This window comes from Onychostoma macrolepis, chromosome 16, assembly GCF_012432095.1.
Source record: "Onychostoma macrolepis isolate SWU-2019 chromosome 16, ASM1243209v1, whole genome shotgun sequence".
NCBI lineage: Eukaryota > Metazoa > Chordata > Actinopteri > Cypriniformes > Cyprinidae > Onychostoma > Onychostoma macrolepis.
Genome location: NC_081170.1, coordinates 19181875 through 19203921, shown reverse-complemented (window position 1 = coordinate 19203921; position 22047 = coordinate 19181875). Strand labels below are relative to the sequence as shown.

Below are 22047 nucleotides of genomic sequence, written 5' to 3'. Positions count from 1 at the left end.
AAAGCGCTGTATCCCCACCATAAATCCCATCTTCAGCACCTCTCAGCACCCCATCATTCCTCTTAACCTCCACCCTCTTTCTTCTTTATTCCCCTTCTCCGTTTAAGGCTATTTGTCCCTCTCCCTTGCTCCATTTTTCCTGTAAGCTCCTCTCCCCTCCATTCAAAATCCCCCTGCTGTCTTAAACAGAATGTGGACTTAATAACAACCACATGATCTGTGTGCTGCCAAAAAACAGAAACACCCCTCCCGCACACACATGCTTCTATCTGTTTCAGGGAGGAATAGTGACGCTAACCTCAAAGCTTATTAGACAGTGTGGTTTTGTGTCTGCTTTTGTGTTTGTTGTGTGTGTGTGTGTGTGCGCGTGTGTGTGTGTGTGTTGCGTCTGCTACCGTGTGTGTGGTATTGGCCTGTGTTCAGCAGCATGTGAGTCTAGTCCAGACAGACAGTGCTGTAATGTCATTACCTAATGCTCTATATCAGGATACGCTCCATTACTGACATCTCATGTAACCTAATCACGTCCCCTCATGAGCCTCACAGAGCCCACGAACACAAACAACCAACCACAAATCACAAACACAAAATCAGAGTGAGAATACTTTATTATGCACGCAGCTAGAAATCAGTGTGTGAATTGAAAGCATGTGTTCACACTTACCTGCCATGTTTGGCCTCGGTTGAGTCAGACCAGGCACTGGATGCGGTGACGTCAGAGTCGGGTATGGTGCCATCCTCCATCCCCAGAGCATAGCGACACTTAGCTGTGTGTTACAAAAGAAAACACTTCAGACAGGCTCTGAAAACACACTCCAAAACTAACTTATGAAACACACACATAATGAAGAATCAGGATTGTGACAGAACGGTCACTAAAACACTTTATTTTAAGGTCCAATTCTTGCTATTAACAAACCATTAACTATGACTTTTGCCTGAATAAACTCCCAATTTGCTGCTTATTAATAGTTAGTAAGATAGCTGTTAGGTATAGGTATTGGGTAGCATTAAGGACAGGGCCGCATTAATGCACAGGCTTACCTGGGCTTAAGCCCAGGGCCCCGGGCTGAGGGAGGCCCCAGTGATGCCGGAAAATATTGTAACCGCATTTTATAATGAGTTCACTGTTCCCTTAAAATTGCGCTTTATCGGTTTGCTTTGAATGCATGTGCGGGCGTTGCACGTCCTGCGCGAGAAGTGTCAGCCCGTCAGACAAGAGAAAAATTGCTAAAAATTTGGGCACATTTCGTTTTTTACGAAAATAATATGTATGAATGAGAAAATAATGCGGGAAGTGCTTGATGTTAAAACGAGATTAAGCGCAATAGGCTAAGCCACAAAAAAACCCCCGTAAAACCGTTGTGGAAAAATCGGATATCTGATAACATATTAGTTTAGCTTACTGTTTTAGATCTTAATATAGATACACCTCAAACAACGAAAGAAAGGAGGGAATTTCTCACTGCTCTTGACTGAATATCTTTTGTAGCTGTATTGATTGTACTTAATACGCTAAAGACTATGCAATGAGCATACTTACATTTGACTATTAAATTTCTGTATTAATCTTACTTGAATGCTTTTGTAAAGTAGATGTAAAATGAAAAAAGTAAAGCACTGTTAATTCCATTTTTTTCCATAGGCCTATTTTGTATTTGCGCTACTGTTGTTAATTTGCACCTCTGTATTTTTTTTTAATAACAAAGGTAAAATAACAAAAAGATTTGATTATTCATTTGCTATGGTAATTAAATAATTGGAGGAAAAGATGAATTGTGATGCGTAATCATAATCAAACAAATCGTGAGGCAACTGAAGATTCGCCCATAAGGGCTCAACAGTGGTTTAAATTTTTACTTGCCCTGCCACAAAAAAATATTTTTGATACCAAAATTATAGATACCAGTTAAACTTTACAATTCTTGATTCCAACTGAAGACAAGGGAACAGTTAGTAAGAATTAATTATTTATTTATTATTGACGACTTGCGCTTTGTGATTATCAAGATTGAGTGAATGTAGACTGTAGTTCTTGTTGATGAAGGGCCCCTCGAGAGGTAAAGCCCAGGGGCCACTTACAGTGTTAATGCGGCCCTGATTAAGGATGTAGAATATGGTCATGCAGAATATGTGCTTTATAAGTAATATATAGCCAAAAAGTTAATAATAGGCATGCTAATAAACAACTAGTTAATAGTGAGAATTGGTCCATATACTAAAGTGTTACCTAAATTTGTTTTAACTGAAATAAAGCTGAGAAGAAAAAAAAAGTATGTTTAAATTAAATTACTAAAAATACTTACAGAACCCAGTGAAATAATTACAATCAAATTAAAACAAAATTATAAAAATAATTCTGAAAATCTAAAAAATAAAAGCCAATTCAAAAATAATTACAGCAAAATTACTAAAACTAAAATGAAAATAAACTGAAAATCTAAAAATAAAAGCCAATTCAAAAAAATAATACTACAATAACACTGCATCTGACACACACTCGTATTTACCTAGCTTTTTCTATCTAGATGACGGTATATCATGCACTTCTATTCTTATTTTTTTATAAAGATAATAATTATTATAGACTAACCCAAACCCTACCCTGATCAACTAAAGAAAAAATGGCAATCAAAAACAAAACAAAAAACAATAACAAAAACAAAATAATCTGTCCATTCAGAATTTTTCAAACTAGGGACTCTGAAAAGGGTACACCAGACATTTGAGAGAAAACTGATGTTTATATTTTACACAAGTAACATGTTAACCTAAAATATATATTAAAATATATATTAAATGTTTTTTTTCCCACATTTACTAATAATAACAACAATACTAATACTAACAGTGTGGTAACCTGTTTAACATGACAGCCCTACAACAACATTTACTGGTTACTGATTATTTATTGAGTTATTGATTAAAAAACGTTAAGGACATCACTGGAGCAATGTTTTATCAGTCTTGTCTGAATTCTTGGGATATTTTTCTCCTTAAAATATAGGTAAATAAAGTCCCACGCATGGCACAATGTCAAACTCTCACAAAAATACCAACGCAAGGTTGCATTGTTGGAATTACTTCAGCAATGTCTTACAGATGTAGCACAGCGAGCAGAAAAAATGAAGAGATGAAATGAGGACAGTAGAGAAAATTTCTGGCACAGACACAGCACTGAAATCATCCGCACGGATCACATGTCAGTCCTGCCTTTGTGTCAGTCCAGAGGGTGTGCCTGTCAATGTGAGCTGAAGCTGGGGGTGATGGCTGAGGTTTTGGGGGGGGACGTACTCAGTTGCTGTAAAGTGAGTCATGAGATAAGAATGCAAAGGCTGGAAAACAAACCCTGCCCAGCCAGTGAGACCCTCTCACACACACACACACACACACACACACACACACAGAGAGAGTCATACTATGGACAGGTGCCTGTTTCATTACATCATCACTCCGCAGCCAATAAAATGCTCTCTCTCTTCCATACTCTCTCTTTCTCTCTCCATGACTCTTAATCTGTCTATCTCACACATCTCCAGCTAATACAGAGCAGATGAGAGCTGCGCTTTACAGTCATTCTGAATTATAAGCAGATGTCTTCTAGTTTCAACAATGAATGGTCTCGGTGACACGAATGCAGTCATTTTCTGCTCCTGATCTATTTGCACCTCCACGTTCATATCTCTCTCCTTAGGAAACACATCGTCCTCACTAAATCAACTGTCGCACTGGGTGATTTCACTAAATCTGGGGTTTTATACCTTGGGGTGTGAAAGAGGGTGGGTTTGTGGAAAATGTTAGGAGGAAAAACTGAATTGAAAGGTTGGGGTCAGTAAATTTAAACCAAAATTAACAGTAAAAGACATTTATAACGTTATTAATAAATGCTGATCTTTTGAAATTTCTATACACCAAATAATCCGGAAAACAAAACATATAACGGTTTCCACAAAACTATTAAGCAGCATAACTATTTCAAACATTGATAATAATAAGAAATGCAAATCAGCTTATTATCATGATTCTCTAAAGATCGTGTGACAGAAATATACTCGTCCACAGACACGACTGTGACACTGAAGACTGGAGTAATGATGCTGAAAATTCAGTTTTGCATCACAGGAATAAATTACATTTTAAAATATATTAAACCAGAAAAGAGTTCATTTAGATTGTAATAATATTTCACAGTATCCACTGTCCACTGTATTTTATGAAAAAAAAATAAAATAAATAAATCCTTGGTGTGCATAAAATACTTCTTTTGAAAATCTTACAGATCTTTTGAATAGGAATGTATAAAATTAGAATTTTACATATTTTCGGATTTATATAATTTGCTTTGGCTTCAATGCAATGTCTTTATCTAATATGACGCTTAAAATATTTTACAGACAATATAAATGGGCATTTTACATGAAATTATACTGCTGCATTTATATTTTAGTATGAAGATCATCATTTCTGGGAGACCTTAGTATTATACAATTTGAAAACTAAAAGCAATTAAGCTACTTTTTGCACTTAGTATTTCAGTAAAAATAAAAAAATAAAAAATTGTCTTATTCATTAGCCACCTGCAATCCAGCTTAACCAGATGCTAAATGAGCAGAAATAGTGCTGCAATTATCTGTTTGACCTCAGTTATAACGGCACATAAATGCACCTGACGTGTGCTAGAAACTCCTCTATCAGAGCATTTCAATTCATTTTTTTTTTTTTTTTTTTTATGAATTCCCCCACTATCTCTCCTTTCTCTCCTCTCCTTTTCAGTCTCTGGCAAGCTAACATGCAGACGCTCCAGCTTATTACATGATTAACTATCAGTAACCGGTCATGGAGAAAAACACTGCAGCTCATACGCATGAATCATAAGCCTTCATTCAGAGACCGAATATAATGACTTCTAATGACCACAGAAACATTTCACAGGCATTAAAAGCACATTAGAAACCCCAACAAACACAGGAAGAGAGGACAGGAAGAGTTTAAAGACAGGAGAGAAGACTTTAGGACTTTGGGAGGACCCACACATCCTCAGGGTCGGACCACAAAACCACAGTTAAATAAAACTGAGAAAGGGTGTTTCTCACACTAGCTTTGATGTATGACAGGAGCAGAAAAGCATCAGAAAACCTGACATTCTTACCAGGGTCGAAATGCCAATCCACGTCCTGAGCCGCAGTCCAGGAAACGAGGAGGACAGTGAGGAGGGCAGGCAACAACGGCAGCATCTGTGTTGCCATAGCAACAGTGACACCTGGTTACCTGTCCAGAGTTGAACTATCTTCTACAGACATACCTGAGGAAGAGAGACAGAGAAAATGAGTCAATTACATTTACTTAAGTGTATTAATCATTCATTTTAACAATAAATTGAATCTATACGTTCCAATACCCTTACCCTTTTCTTTTTTTTGGAGCCTGTTTATTTATTAGTAGGTATACCTGGCTGTAAAGTTTGTGTAATTCTGAGCTGTTGTAATTATTAAACATATAATTATTTAAAAACATTATAATAATTATAATAAAAAGAGGGTTACACTTTAGTATAGGGACCAATTCTCACTATTAACTATTAGCTAGTTGCTTATGAGCATGCCTATTATTAACATACTGACTTTTGATTAGTACTTATAAAGCACAAATTCTGCATGACCATATTCCACATCCCTAATCCTACCCAATACCTAAAATTATCAACTACCTTACTAAATATTAATTAGGAGTTTATCGAGGCAAAAGTCATAGTTAATGGTTTGTTAACAGTGAGAATTGGACCTTAATATAAAGTGTGACCAATAAAAGAATAACTTTCCACATACTGTACTAAGGATGCACAAAACATTGACACTGTATCAGTTGTAGGCTGATATTACAGTTCTAAAATATATTGGTAGTCAATATTATTTTTCTTTCGGTAGTTGTTTTTAGTTTTCATTTTCCCCTATTTTACAATTACATTTGCCATCATCAAACATTCACTCAAAAGTTAATATTTAAAAACACCAACACATATCACTGTTAAATGTAAACTTTTAATAACACCATTAAACACTGTTTTTTACTGCACACTATACTTCTGTGATGCCTGAATAAATTTGTAGCATTTAAAATCCCATTTATACTGCATTTCCAAATTCCATAGTGGAACTGTGCTGCTATGACAGTTATATTTCTATCCATTCAATTTTAGGACGAAATATGATCTCAGTTATGATGTCAAATGAAGGGAATCTCCATCTTTCTACAACTGATGAAGTCAGTTGGACTGAACAGATATAAACACTTGAGATCACTTCATTTACACTGGTGGTCCATCAAGCTTAGAAATTCTCCCAAACTCAACATACTGCATTCCAACAGCCACATGTATCAAAACACATTAGAAAAAGAAATGACACAGCATGCCATGTTTTCCATTAACACCAACTCCTTTTCTCTGTGAATATGGGATTTGTGTTTGCACATTAGGTTTCTTTTTTAACTGATACATTGATAATAATGCAAAACGTTTCTTGAACACCAAATGATTTCTGAAGGATCGCGTTACACTGAAGACTGGAGTAATGGCTGCTGAAAATTCAGATTTGCCATCACAGGAATAAAAAACCATGTCAAATAAAACAGAAAACAGGTATTTTAAATTGCAATAATATTTCACAATATTACTGTTTTTCCTGCATTACTGATCAAATAAATGCAGCATGGTGAGCATAAAAGACTACTTTCAAAAACATGAAAAAAATCTGAACGGTAGTGTTATATGCAGTGTTTTTTTTTTTTTTTTAAATCACACATGCTGTTATTCCAGCATCGTCTGGCATTGCTGTTATTCCATCCCCATTAAAACAAGGTCTCTGCGAATATGTGATTTGTGTTTGTATATGTGTATATGGAATGGGGTCTGTGAGTGTGTGTGAGGTGGCAGCTGTCCCGTGCGGAGTGACAGCGCTGGTTCTGGGCTCTGTGAAAGAGACAGACAGCTGATGCACAGCTGTGCAGACACAAGGACAAAGAGAGTAGAAGAGAGTAGAATCTGAAAGGAGGTGTGGAAGAGGTGTAGACGAGGCATGCATGTAATAGACCCAGCTAAATGGACTGCGTGTTAGTGTGTGCTTGTCATATTCAACATACTCTGTCTGTCTGTCTGTCTGTCTGTCTGTCTGTCTGTCTGTCTGTCTGTGTGTGTGTCTGTGTGTGTGTGTGTGTGTGTGTCTGTGCATAAGTGCAGCAGCCAGTGCAGCTGTCCTGAGCTTGAGACAGGCGGTGGCCAACACACACAAGCTGCAAGTGTTTCCAAAACCCAGGGAAAACAGAAAGGAAGAGAGAGAGAGAGAAATATCAGTCTGTGTGCCAAATAATTCGCTATTGTAATGCAAGTTTGAGTTCATTACAGTTGGCATAACGAATCCTCTCAAGTCTGTTGACAATAAGTGCCATCACTGTTGCATAACCTTAGCAACCTATCAACAATTTCAATTAAGCGAATCCAAGTGATTAATACGGATTAATACAAAATTAATACTCGCCAAGCGTCAAAGCGTGTAGAAATTGACTTTGGCGAGTAAATAAAATAGAGATAATTGCCAGTTGGCTGGTAACTTTATTATGCACTGCAACATTACCTCATCCAAGTCAGATTTTAAAAACAATAGTCTGAACTTATCAAATATTTATAAAATCAATTAATTCTTATGAAAAAGTACCCTATACTTTCAAATAGAGTACTGAATGGAATGCTTTGTGGTATTTAATTGCCTGTTTTATAGCTGAAATATATATTAAACGCAATTATCTGAACCTTACTTTTCTGACCCAGCATGTACATCTTTGAATGTAATTGAAAGTAATTGAATGTAACTTCTATTGTATTTAAAATATGGTTAAAGTGTACTGCCAAATGTACAGACAGGCATTTATATTAAACTAAAACATACTTTAATGTAATTTCTATTGAACCATGTATTCATGTATTTAAAAAATATATATGTAATAACAGACTGTAATGAAGTTGCAATTTAGTGCATTTAAAATACATTTACTTTAAAGTTATAATTCACTCAAAAATGAAAATTCTGTAATTAATAACTCACCCTCATGTCGTTCCAAACCCATAAGACCTTCGTTCATCTTCGGAACATAAATTGGGAAGTCGTGGCCTAATGGTTAGGGAGTCGGGCTTGTAACCTGAAGGCTGCTGGTTCAATTCTCGCGCCGGCAGGAATTGAAGGTGGGGATTGTGAATGAACAGCACTCTTCACCTTCGATACCATGACTTAGGTGCCCTTATTACCCCTAAATGCTCCCCGGGCGCTGGAGCAAGGCTGCCCACTGCTCCGGGTGTGTGTGTGCACTTGTTCACTACTCACTGCTGTGTGAGTGCACTTGGATGGGTTAAATGCAGAGCACCATTTCGAGTATGGGTCACCATACTTGACAATACGTCACGACTTAACTTAATAAATTAAGATATTTTTTATGAAATCCGAGAGCTTTCTGACCCTCCCATAGGCAGCAAGGGAACTACCATGTTCAAGGCACAGAAAGGTAGTAAGGACATTATTAAAATAATCCATGTGACATCAGTGGTTCAAGTGTAATGTTCTGAAGATAAACGAAGGTCTTACGGGTTTGGAACGACATGAGGGTGAATAATTAATGACACAATTTTCATTTTTGGGTGAACTGTCTCTTTAAATTTTGTTAAGAAAAGTGTTTTAATAACGTTAAATAATCATGAAAGTATGTTTTTATAAAAAATAATAAGTGGCATTTTATTTCATTAACAGTGCAGTACACTACAAGTGCACATTCAATACAATTAAGCGTACTTATTAAATGTTGCAGTTGCTTGTGTAAAATATGGCAATTATAAGACTGGAAGCCCTGTTTTACTGTAAAGGTCCAACCATGTGTTTGTTTACTCTAGTCTAGAATGCTCATGCACATTAGCTTGATCAACCTTTTTTATTTAATTTTTTTTTTTTGACCTTAAGAAGCACAATTTAAATTGTTGTCAGATTTTATTTCTGACTTGAAATTTAAGTAATTTTGACAGTCATGTAGATTTATTTCCCAACTGAGATAGATAGGAGCTGTATTCACATGGCTGGAAATATTCACTCTAGGGCCGTTATGAATATGACCGCTGAATGAACTGACTTGCATTTTTAATATGATGCAGAGACTGACAGAATGACCTGCACTATTTTTCAGTAATATGAAAGTAAACAAAATGGCTAAATCATCCCATTTTCATTAGTACAGAAATGTGTATGTGCGCACAGTTTCGCTGCCTGTAAGACTATTCTGGCTTGCAGCAGTATAACCTTGGACCCTGAGCGCAAAGGAGAAGGGAAAAAAACCATCAGAAAATATAAAACTCAGGAAATGAGTTCTGCTGTAAATTCAAAGGTAACGCAAGTTTATATGTTAAGTTTGATCTGATCTTTCATTTCCCCAATAAATGTCCATTTCAAGTTCTGCAAAGAAAGACATTTCTATATAGCAGCATTAGCTTCATGTCTCTTTGCTGGAGCGCGTGAATGAGCTAAACCTCCCCAGTGGTTACGCTGATCTGGTCCTGCGGGAGCCATACAGGAACCAGGCTGAAAAGACGCCCCTATGTACTGGGTTCAAACAGATGAGGATCTTAAACACTCAAATGACTCACTGCATACATCAAAAGTCAATCAGAACCCCTATACATTATATAGTAACAATGTGGCTCATAACTCAGGTTGACACCACTGAGGTTCACTCTGGGTGTGATTCTGCCCTAGGGAATTTCACACAGCAAATTCGTCAGTTCAGCTCCATTTAACAAAACCCTTTTTGACAAAGTTTTAACTGACTTGCCTGAAGCAAGTTCACACACACACACAAGCACATCAAGAACTGTCAGTATCAGACCTGCTGATAAAGCAAATCTCACAAATGCTTACAGTATGGGTGTTTTTGAGTCTATAACCCTAAGGACATAACTGCTGGGCAAACAACATATCACATCATCAATACACGTGACACATCATCACTGTTGACTTTAACCTTCATGACCCCATCTGCACTGGGTTTAACCCCCATGAGCTGGGACGGAGACAAACTTGGGGAAGAAAAAATTTTTTTTTAGCAAATACATTCTTAAAATTTCCAAAAAAAAGTCTACATCACACAAAGAAATGTCTGGTTAATATTTCAGCAAAAAAGTAAAGAATAAACACTTTAAACTGTACATATGAGTAATTTAAAAAACTAAAAGCCAGATTTACTAAATACTATTTGGTTTAAAACATCCTTTTTTGGGGGTAGTAAATAATGGAGCAAATACCAATAAATTGACTACTGCAAACCTTAATAAATCACCTTGTGTGATTCATTTAAACACTCTCCTTCCATAAATTTTGTGCCTGAAAGGGAAACTCTTACAAATGCATATGCAATGAGGTCAGCCAAAAAAATTACTGTGCCCACGCCTTTTGGCACAAATTTTTCAATGCGCGTTTTTAGTAAATTCTGACAATAGGTTAAAGCCAAAAGATTGTTTGCACTGACAAGCTGTTGGTAAATATAACCCTATATATTAAAAAGTGGTTACTTTTATTTTCTTTATATGCAATACAGTGAGGAAAATAAGTATTTGAACACCCTGCTATTTTGCAAGTTCTCCCACTTAGAAATCATGGAGGGGTCTGAAATTGTCATCGTAGGTGCATGTCCACTGTGAGAGACATAATCTAAAAAAAAATCCAGAAATCACAATGTATGATTTTTAACTATTTATTTGTATGATACAGCTGCAAATAAGTATTTGAACACCTGAGAAAATCAATGTTAATATTTGGTACAGTAGCCTTTGTTTGCAATTACAGAGGTCAAACGTTTCCTGTAGTTTTTCACCAGGTTTGCACACACTGCAGGAGGGATTTTGGCCCACCTCCACTCAGATCTTCTCTAGATCAGTCAGGTTTCTGGCCTGTCGCTGAGAAACACGGAGTTTGAGCTCCTCCAAAGATTCTCTATTGGGTTTAGGTCTGAGACTGGCTAGGCCACGCCAGAACCTTGATATGCTTCTTACAGAGCCACTCCTTGGTTATCCTGGCTGTGTGCTTGGTCATTGTCATGTTGGAAGACCCAGCCTCGACCCATCTTCAATGCTCTAACTGAGGGAAGGAGGTTGTTCCCCAAAATCTCGCAATACATGGCCCCGGTCATGCTCTCCTTAATACAGTGCAGTCGCCTGTCCCATGTGCAGAAAAACACCCCAAAGCATGATGCTACCACCCCATGCTTCACAGTAGGGATGGTGTTCTTGGATGGTACTCATCATTCTTCTTCCTCCAAACACGTTTAGTGGAATTATGACCAAAAGTTCTATTTTGGTCTCATCTGACCACATGACTTTCTCCCATGACTCCTCTGGATCATCCAAATGGTCATTGGCAAACTTAAGTCGGGCCTGGACATGTGCTGGTTTAAGCAGGGGAACCTTCCGTGCCATGCATGATTTCAAACCATGACGCCTTAGTGTATTACCAACAGTAACCTTGGAAACGGTGGTCCCAGCTCTTTTCAGGTCATTGACCAGCTCCTCCTGTAGTTCTGGGCTGATTTCTCACCTTTCTTAGGATCATTGAGACCCCACGAGGTGAGATCTTGCATGGAGCCCCAGTCCGAGGGAGATTGACAGTCATGTTTAGCTTCTTCCATTTTCTAATGATTGCTCCAACAGTGGACCTTTTTCACCAAGCTGCTTGGCAATTTCCCGTAGCCCTTTCCAGCCTTGTGGAGGTGTACAATTTTGTCTCTAGTGTCTTTGGACAGCTCTTTGGTCTTGGCCATGTTAGTAGTTGGATTCTTACTGATTGTATGGGGTGGACAGGTGTCTTTATGCAGCTAACGACCTCAAACAGGTGCATCTAATTTAGGATAATAAATGGAGTGGAGGTGGACATTTTAAAGGCAGACTAACAGGTCTTTGAGGGTCAGAATTCTAGCTGATAGACAGGTGTTCAAATACTTATTTGCAGCTGTATCATACAAATAAATAGTTAAAAATCATACATTGTGATTTCTGGATTTTTTTTTAGATTATGTCTCTGACAGTGGACATGCACCTACGATGACAATTTCAGACCCTCCATGATTTCTAAGTGGGAGAACTTGCAAAATAGCAGGGTGTTCAAATACTTATTTTCCTCACTGTATCTATCTATTGTTGGGGAAAACATTGAAAAATTATTTTTCAAAATATACTTTTAAACATTATTGTTCATTTGATTTGAATGAAAATTGACATTTCTTTACAATTATGTCAAATCTGCGGTGGCTCAGTAGTGCACAACACAATGCACAGGACTAATTTTGTTGTGTTGTGCACTACTGGGCCATCGTACAAATCTCAAAGAAACAATTTTTATAAAATCACCTGGTCAAATGTCCACTATTATTTTATAGAAATTATACAAAAATAACTTTTGCTATTTTCTAACTTTTTCAATTTTTATTTTTTTATTTTTGTTATTTGTCAGACAAAAGTTAATAGAGAAGAAAAATGAAGGAAGTTTTCAGGGAGAATGAAGGAACGGGATTTGGATTCAAATCTGGATCTCCTGTACGTGGACCACAGTTCAACATGCGCTGAATGCTAACTGCTAGGCTATGTCTCTGACAAATACTCCTTTTAATTTTCAATAAATCATACAGAGTATGCCATTGCTTTCATTTCATCACCATAACAATGTTATACAACACTGATTGAGTAAAACAGTGTCCAAACCGTTTAAATGACCGTGTTGATTGTGAATATGCGAATCCCGCTGGCTCCACCAGGCAGATGAAAACTTTCCAACCACTCTGTCCAAATCTGTGGAGAATGACTGAATCAATGTGTGTGCTCACGCTGGCATGAGAAAGAATCAGTGAGTAATGCTCATACTGAGGAGACTCGGCGTCCTCGGCTCTATTGTTTTGATGTTTCTCTTTAAACATCAGATTAAATGGAATTTCCTCAGTGCCTAAGTGACCTATGATTTTTTTAACTCAAAGAGGCCGACCACACAATCTCTGAAACACGTCACCTCTGAAGTTGGCTCTCCGACAGCGGCAGTGTTTTGAAGAATGAAGGGTCGTGTTTACACTTGGACACACCATTTTCATGCTAAATCATGACTCAGGTGTGCGTCAGTCCCCACACTGACTCAGTCACACGGATGAGCTGTTCCTTTGGCGGTCCTGCCAAGATGACCGTTAACTTATGAATTTGCGGCTGACAGGAAGAGGAAATCAGAATTACTTACTCAATGAACAGGAAAAGAGTCAGAGAGAGGACAAATGAAAGAGCAAGCAAGAGAGAAATGAGCAGGAGAGAGAACAAAAATGACAGGAAGGTTTAGTCACTTTACAAGAGGAGAATATTTTCCTGGAATTATCCGGGATGGGCCAAATTATTAAAGCCGCTGATATTTAAAGCCTCATCTACATGAAAACCTCACCCAGCAGACATTATATGGCTTTGACCCGCCAGGTACATTTCTGCACTTGCCAGATACACCTCATCACCCCATCAAACACTCACAGCTGACAGTTCCCACAATACACCCAGGCCATTTGAACAGGATGCCAAATCCACTTTCCCATGCACTGATATCCAGAGAACTTCACCCTATTCAGTTTCTTTGAGCTAATAAAACAAGAAATGTGTTTTCTTCTAAGTAACCATCTGTGTTGACCTACCAATTATCAAGAAATGTCAACTGAGGTCAGATATTCCATGAAATGGCAGAATGTGCTCCATTAACATTTTATGAAGTCTGAAACGTTCTATGAACTGAGTCTGACCTCTTTTACATGAAGGTTTGGGAGAAACTTGTTCATCTACTCGTGTCGATCAACACAAAGAAATGCTAGTCAGTGGCTTTACCTCATTTCTGAGACAACTTTTCCACCAGCATCTCTCCACCACTGCAACTCTGCCTTTATTTCATCTTCATTAATTCATTTCCAAGTGACAGTATTCCAAATCTAAAAAGAAACGGAGTCTAAAAAAAATTAAATAATCGACAGTAACCATTGGTAACTGGCAAACCATTGGTGAGATGTGCATCCACACTACTGAGATGTTTACCTGCAGAAAGCTGGCAAACTCACAACTCATCATAGGAGAATGACTTACTGTTTCGGTCAACCCTCCAAAGCCATTTTGGCTGAAACCAGAGTTCCTTTTATTGGTGCTTGGACCAAATATTTTCTGTTCCCGTAACTACTCTCAGTATATTGCTTATCAACAAAGATACTGGTTAAACTGTATTGTTGGTGGTTAGTAAATAAGATGCAGGTTTGTGTTGTGAAATACCACCCCTAAATATCTTCCTCGGGTTTGCATTACTTTATGATAGTAAATGTAGCTCTGTCATAGTAAAAAGAACTCTGAGATTAACAAAACAGTCCATTGCCATACAGTAAAGTCAGGTTCTGCAATGAGTAAATACAAAGATAGAAGAGTGATACTGCTCTTTTGTGCAACTGAGTTAGAGCACTTTGACTTTGGACCTTGATGTAAAATGAAAAAGAGAATAAAAGATGAGTACAGTCTTCAGATTGAGGGTTATTAGTCATTCAAAATGGGTGAAAATACAAGAAAGGATGGCAGTATCAAAAGGCAGACAGCCCAAAAGCAATAATAAACAGACCAAGTGGGTCCTCGCACCATTGGTGCTCAGGCCCTAGAAAGAAAAGAAAGAAAGAAAAAGAAAAGGTCAAAGCAGTGTTTTATGCCCAAAACAACACTAACCTGTTTGCAAAATCTCCTTCAGAAGCTTAGCATCAGATCGCACAAGATGTCTCTTGACTATCTGTTGATGATTTGATGCATTCACATATCGCAAAAGCAGAAAAAAGGTCACAAGCCAACGCAAACAGGCTAAAGAATTACTAAAACCTCAAGGAGACAAGCACAAAAATGCTTAAAACTGTTTTAATAAGCAGAAGTGAGAGTTGTCATGGTCTTGTTTTCCTCTAGAGTGTTTGGCGGTGTGGATTCAGGCAAAAAAAAAAAAAACACTTCCCGAAGCTGCAGCTTTGATGTTGAACGTTCCTGTTTTCACGAACAAGTTTCAAAAGCTTGTCTAAGTTTGCTTGAAGCCGTGTGTAATTACCGGAGAAATAAACGAGCCTGGCAGCAGTTGTGATGAAGCATGTGTATATATATGTTTGTTAGTAATCCTCTATGCAAATCAAAACTGTCCTACCTGTTCAAACGCATTTTCATATCACATTTAGGTTTATACACCTGCGAAATGTACCTAGGGGACATGCTAATGAGTTGTTTCCTCACTGTTCAAACTACATAATATAAACAGCTTGCCCACTTTGTGTTGGATGATGCATCATTTCATTGGGTAAGAAACAATCCGAATAACACTTTCATTGGTTGCTCTCCCTGCATTTCCATGAGCATATCTGGCTGTAATGTTTCACATTGTGGTGAACTCCTCAAGTCAGTATCTCATTAATAAAAGCAGAACCATTATGTAAGAGTGATTCATGAAGCCTTTCAGAGCATAACATACACACAGGCCAAGGATCTATGAACATTGATTTCTTCAATGATCCAGACAGGCTATGCGTGAACCATAAAATACATGAATAGCACATAATGAAGAGCATGATGAATCAATAAAACAGGCAGAATCAACAGGACAGTGGCCCTCCAGGTAGAGGTTGGACACCTCTGATATACAGCATTTGTTTATTTGATTCCATCAGTGTTCACATTATTTAAAAAAATGTTTTGACATTTTTCAACTTAATTGAAAATCTCAAATATTTCACATTAAAACGTGTTTTAACATGTTAATACAACTCTTCCCCCTGCATTTTTCTGCATGCTGCAGTAAAAGTCATAATTATGACATAAAATGTCAAGATTCTCATAATTATGAGCTAAAGTCATGGTTGAAATTGTCATAATTGTGACTTTTATGCCATAATTTCATTATCTTTTTTTTTTTTTATTAAACTTTTTGTCATAATTATGCCAAATCATGTTTTTTTCTTATGTGGTAGAAATGAGGAAATGGGTGGAAAGCATGGTAAACTACTTCTGGGTTTCTTTTTCAAGAATTTCATCCATTTAATGAGGTTTTTTTTCTTTATTACGATATCAAGCCTGCTGTATCACCCTGATATTTTTTACTTTGTCCAACAAACCAAAACAAATGTCAAAATGAAGTGTAATTTAGAGGGAAGAAATGCTCCTCATAGAAGGTGTATCTAAGCCAGTATGTCTGAATGAATAAATTAATGCATTTTTGAATATTCAACTTCTAAACAAAAAACATTTATATATTGACCTCTGTGACCTTAATAAATGTGTATGTACACACAAACACCCACAGCACGCTAAAGGAGCTGACAAAAGAGATTGAAGATGGAGAGAGTGATGTGTAACTGATAGATGAAGAGATGGATGGATGGATAAATGATTTACAGTTACCTCAACATCAAGATGGGACAGCATGGACAGACAGTGATGGAAGACAGAAGGTGAACAGAATGTGATATGAAGTAAAAACAGATTACTCAGGAAGATAAATTACAGAATCTAAAGTATGTGGACTGAAGAGAAAAAAATGAGAGCGAGAGAGAAAGAGAAGTATAGGGTGTGTCAAAAGACAATTTAATAGATGAAATAAGACCGTCTGATGTTAGTTCCAACTGAGAGGACATTTCCACTCGCTATGCTATCCGTGTCTCTTTCAATCCTCTATCATTACCCAACACACGCTAGTCAGAGATTACCTGGCTGTTTACACACATATGAGTGTGGAGACAAAACGGTTTAAGAGATGCATGAAAAAAACAATTCATTGTGAGCTTAAACACACACAAAGACACTCATATCAAGAATGAGGTGAAAAGTAAAGAAAAGCAATTTATAGTTATTTGTATTCAAGTCTAGCCAAACCTCCTGGGATAATGACCCAGCGGAGAGTTCTTGGGTGATTTCGAGACAAACAAACTCAGAATAAAACCCTCACTGCCCAGATCAATGCTTTCGACCTCCTCAGAGATGTTTGCGGAGTGTCTGTTTGCCTACACGCACACACACACACATTCACGCGCAGACATTCCTCTGTACCCCTCTTTGCTTTTGGTCCCTCCTTGGTGACACAGCACAATTCAGTGCACTTTTCATTGTGTCTTTATTCACAAGTCTCCGAAACCCATTTTAAACAGAGAGAGAGAGAGAGGAAAAAGATAGAAAAGGGGAGGGTGAATTTTCAGCTTCATGGTGCAGTCATTAGCATCTCTTCATTGCTTCTGCATACACTGCATTTTCAGAAAACCCAAAACCTCTGCTAAAATACCCATAAATCCCATAAAATACGATATTTATAATATTTTTACTAGAATGAAAAGTAGATGGAAATAATCTGACATTGTCTGAATGAAATCCCATAGCTCTATTACTATGGTTACCATGTTAATGTTCCTTCTCTGCTTCTTCAGAAAATTCACTCTCCTTTTAACGCAAAAGTCTATTTATGCGTCCATTTTTGTATGCTTGGTAATTTAGGTGCTTTGAAAGCAGTTTAAAGTTGCTCTCTTGACACTGATCCATCCAAAGGGTCTTGCGATGGTCTGAGGTCACCTCTGCCGCAGAAGGGTCACAAACAACCCTACTAGATCTCATGACAAAACTTTACTTTACAAGGTGGAATTTAGTGCACATTTGTATGATGTGATTTGTATGGAAACATATTTTTCAGAAAAAGGTAAACATGGAGGTCCACCTCTAACCTAACAGTCAGTGGGCGTTAACAGATTATACAAAACATATAAATTAATTTAGAAAAATTCGATTTAGCCACCAATTGCCAAAATGTAAAATATTTACAAATCGCCATATATTGGACCACTACTATTTTACCCATTTAATCCCACTAGTAACAGCTGGGAGCTAAATGTACCTTTCGCTTTGAAAGGTTTGAGTGGATGAATTTACATAGAGCTGTAAACTTTATAGCCTAAGTGCTGGCTTTATTAGTTTCATTTATACGTTTAGTGATAACAGTCACGTCGCTACAGCAGTTTAAATTCAATTTGTTCCAAAAAAATGTAAAGTGTTTATTTAATTTCTCTATCCAAGAAGTAAAACACATGTACTCAACAATTGTGATTAAATCAGTTAATGTGGTAAACCATCATTTACAAGCTGTAAATAAGTTCAAACACCAAGAGCAATCGTAAATCAGTGCATATAAGGTCTGATTAGTAGTTTGCATTAATCGTACTGGTTTAACACCATGACTCGTCAGTCTAGCTTGTTTTTGAGACTGCTCTGCAACTACAGTTTAAAGCAAGACTGCAGTAGCCCATAAATACTAACTGACGCGTAACGCCGGGGCCACAGGTGGGTAAATATACCACCAGAATGACTCACAGCAGTTTTCAAGCCATTTCACAGTATTTGTTCTAATAAATGTTCCCAATAAACCCTGGTTCCAGGTATCATAACCATAACTAGGAACCGAGCGGGTGTGAATAACAACTTCACAAACAAACAGCACGACTCCGCACCAGACCAAGCGCATTCCCGGTACCGTGGCAGACGTCCAAACTCCTCACATATACACACACACACCGAGACTCTTGGCCGCCATGCACGAGACAGAGACGGTTAAGTTTACTCGCGCGGCGACTTAACACATTTGAACACAGTCTAAAACAACTTGAGTTTATTGGAAAGCCAAATGCGTTTTCACGCGGCAGTCGAAACAACACTGACAATCGCAATCCTAATATACAGTGCATTTACTAAAAACGACATAGTAAAATATAACGTCTGCCACTTTGTTGACCATAAATAAACTACACTTATATGTATGTACACACAAACACCCACAGCACGCTAAAGGAGCTGACAAAAGAGATTGAAGATGGAGAGAGTGATGTGTAACTGATAGATGAAGAGATGGATGGATGGATAAATGATTTACAGTTACCTCAACATCAAGATGGGACAGCATGGACAGACAGTGATGGAAGACAGAAGGTGAACAGAATGTGATATGAAGTAAAAACAGATTACTCAGGAAGATAAATTACAGAATCTAAAGTATGTGGACTGAAGAGAAAAAAATGAGAGCGAGAGAGAAAGAGAAGTATAGGGTGTGTCAAAAGACAATTTAATAGATGAAATAAGACCGTCTGATGTTAGTTCCAACTGAGAGGACATTTCCACTCGCTATGCTATCCGTGTCTCTTTCAATCCCTCTATCATTACCCAACACACGCTAGTCAGAGATTACCTGGCTGTTTACACACATATGAGTGTGGAGACAAAACGGTTTAAGAGATGCATGAAAAAAACAATTCATTGTGAGCTTAAACACACACAAAGACACTCATATCAAGAATGAGGTGAAAAGTAAAGAAAAGCAATTTATAGTTATTTGTATTCAAGTCTAGCCAAACCTCCCTGGGATAATGACCCAGCGGAGAGTTCTTGGGTGATTTCGAGACAAACAAACTCAGAATAAAACCCTCACTGCCCAGATCAATGCTTTCGACCTCCTCAGAGATGTTTGCGGAGTGTCTGTTTGCCTACACGCACACACACACACATTCACGCGCAGACATTCCTCTGTACCCCTCTTTGCTTTTGGTCCCCTCCCTTGGTGACACAGCACAATTCAGTGCACTTTTCATTGTGTCTTTATTCACAAGTCTCCGAAACCCATTTTAAACAGACAGAGAGAGAGAGGAAAAAAAGATAGAAAAGGGGGGGGAGGGTGAATTTTCAGCTTCATGGTGCAGTCATTAGCATCTCTTCATTGCTTCTGCGCATACACTGCATTTTCAGAAAACCCAAAACCTCTGCTAAAATACCCATAAACCCCATAAAATACGATATTTATAATATTTTTACTAGAATGAAAAGTAGATGGAAATAATCTGACATTGTCTGAATGAAATCCCATAGCTCTATTACTATGGTTACCATGTTAATGTTCCTTCTCTGCTTCTTCAGAAAATTCACTCTCCTTTTTAACGCAAAAGTCTATTTATGCGTCCATTTTTTGTATGCTTGGTAATTTAGGTGCTTTGAAAGCAGTTTAAAGTTGCTCTCTTGACACTGATCCATCCAAAGGGTCTTGCGATGGTCTGAGGTCACCTCTGCCGCAGAAGGGTCACAAACAACCCTACTAGATCTCATGACAAAACTTTACTTTACAAGGTGGAATTTAGTGCACATTTGTATGATGTGATTTGTATGGAAACATATTTTTCAGAAAAAGGTAAACATGGAGGTCCACCTCTAACCTAACAGTCAGTGGGGCGTTAACAGATTATACAAAAACATATAAATTAATTTAGAAAAATTCGATTTAGCCACCAATTCGCCAAAATGTAAAATATTTACAAATCGCCATATATTGGACCACTACTATTTTACCCATTTAATCCCACTAGTAACAGCTGGGAGCTAAATGTACCTTTCGCTTTGAAAGGTTTGAGTGGATGAATTTACATAGAGCTGTAAACTTTATAGCCTAAGTGCTGGCTTTATTAGTTTCATTTATACGTTTAGTGATAACAGTCACGTCGCTACAGCAGTTTAAATTCAATTTGTTCCAAAAAAATGTAAAGTGTTTATTTAATTTCTCTATCCAAGAAGTAAAACACATGTACTCAACAATTGTGATTAAATCAGTTAATGTGGTAAACCATCATTTACAAGCTGTAAATAAGTTCAAACACCAAGAGCAATCGTAAATCAGTGCATATAAGGTCTGATTAGTAGTTTGCATTAATCGTACTGGTTTAACACCATGACTCGTCAGTCTAGCTTGTTTTTGAGACTGCTCTGCAACTACAGTTTAAAGCAAGACTGCAGTAGCCCATAAATACTAACTGACGCGTAACGCCGGGGCCACAGGTGGGTAAATATACCACCAGAATGACTCACAGCAGTTTTCAAGCCATTTCACAGTATTTGTTCTAATAAATGTTCCCAATAAACCCTGGTTCCAGGTATCATAACCATAACTAGGAACCGAGCGGGTGTGAATAACAACTTCACAAACAAACAGCACGACTCCGCACCAGACCAAGCGCATTCCCGGTACCGTGGCAGACGTCCAAACTCCTCACATATACACACACACACCGAGACTCTTGGCCGCCATGCACGAGACAGAGACGGTTAAGTTTACTCGCGCGGCGACTTAACACATTTGAACACAGTCTAAAACAACTTGAGTTTATTGGAAAGCCAAATGCGTTTTCACGCGGCAGTCGAAACAACACTGACAATCGCAATCCGAATATACAGTGCATTTACTAAAAACGACATAGTAAAATATAACGTCTGCCACTTTGTTGACCATAAATAAACTACACTTATATGTAATTTTAATTTATTTTCTTATCACTTACCTAGAAGTCTGTCAGAACGCGAAAACGTCTCCAAGTGTGCCGCCTGATCTTCTTTTTAATCCGAGTTGTTCACTTTGGCAGGTTGTTTATATACTAGGTAAATATAGTGGGGCACAGTCTTATGACTTTATGCTTAAAGCCACAAAAGCGCCAATAAATAAACCGAGTCAAGAAAGCAAAGGCAGAAAGTTCCTGAAAGGAGGCAAGCTGTACGTCCCACGCTCGAAAAGATTTGTAATAGTAATGTTCTTTAAGATCTGACTCCTCTATGAGCGCAAATGACACTAGCGTCCTTATTTATTTCTCAATCAGTGCTTCCCTCTCCGCTCATAAGCGCTTAGCTTTTAGACCTCTTTCTCTTCCCCTCAGGGCTTGCAAACACTACCAGGTGCTCATTTACATAACTGCACTAGCTGCGTCCAATGGCAGCCCTCAATCAGGTGCTTCTTTGAATATTTCATGAGGCAATTGACCAATCCGGAGCGAGTAAAGCAAGGAACCCGTGACCTGGCAGCGCCGCTGTAAATGATACTCAGCGCTTACCTCTGAGAGACTTAAAAAAAAGTGTTCAGGAACGGAGAGATTTGGGGAATATGAAATTTA

At 37.8% G+C, this 22047-nt stretch overlaps 1 protein-coding gene across 3 annotated transcripts in view; it reads right to left on the bottom strand.

Annotated features, from left to right (window-relative positions):
- The window catches only part of ddr1 (discoidin domain receptor tyrosine kinase 1), a 42434-nt gene extending 20610 nt beyond the window's left edge, over nt 1-21824 (bottom strand). Inside the window, exons 1-3 of one of the 3 annotated variants that reach the window (XM_058746309.1) lie at nt 21445-21824; nt 5150-5302; nt 665-767 (exon numbers count right to left, since the gene is read on the bottom strand). In XM_058746309.1, the coding sequence (XP_058602292.1) occupies nt 665-767; nt 5150-5246 (200 nt within the window). In that variant the 5' untranslated portion in view covers nt 5247-5302; nt 21445-21824. The remainder of the gene's footprint in view (nt 1-664; nt 768-5149; nt 5303-21444) is intronic. The other 2 variants (XM_058746307.1, XM_058746308.1) reach the window with 2 other exon arrangements.
- Nucleotides 21825-22047: the final 223 nt, after the last annotated feature.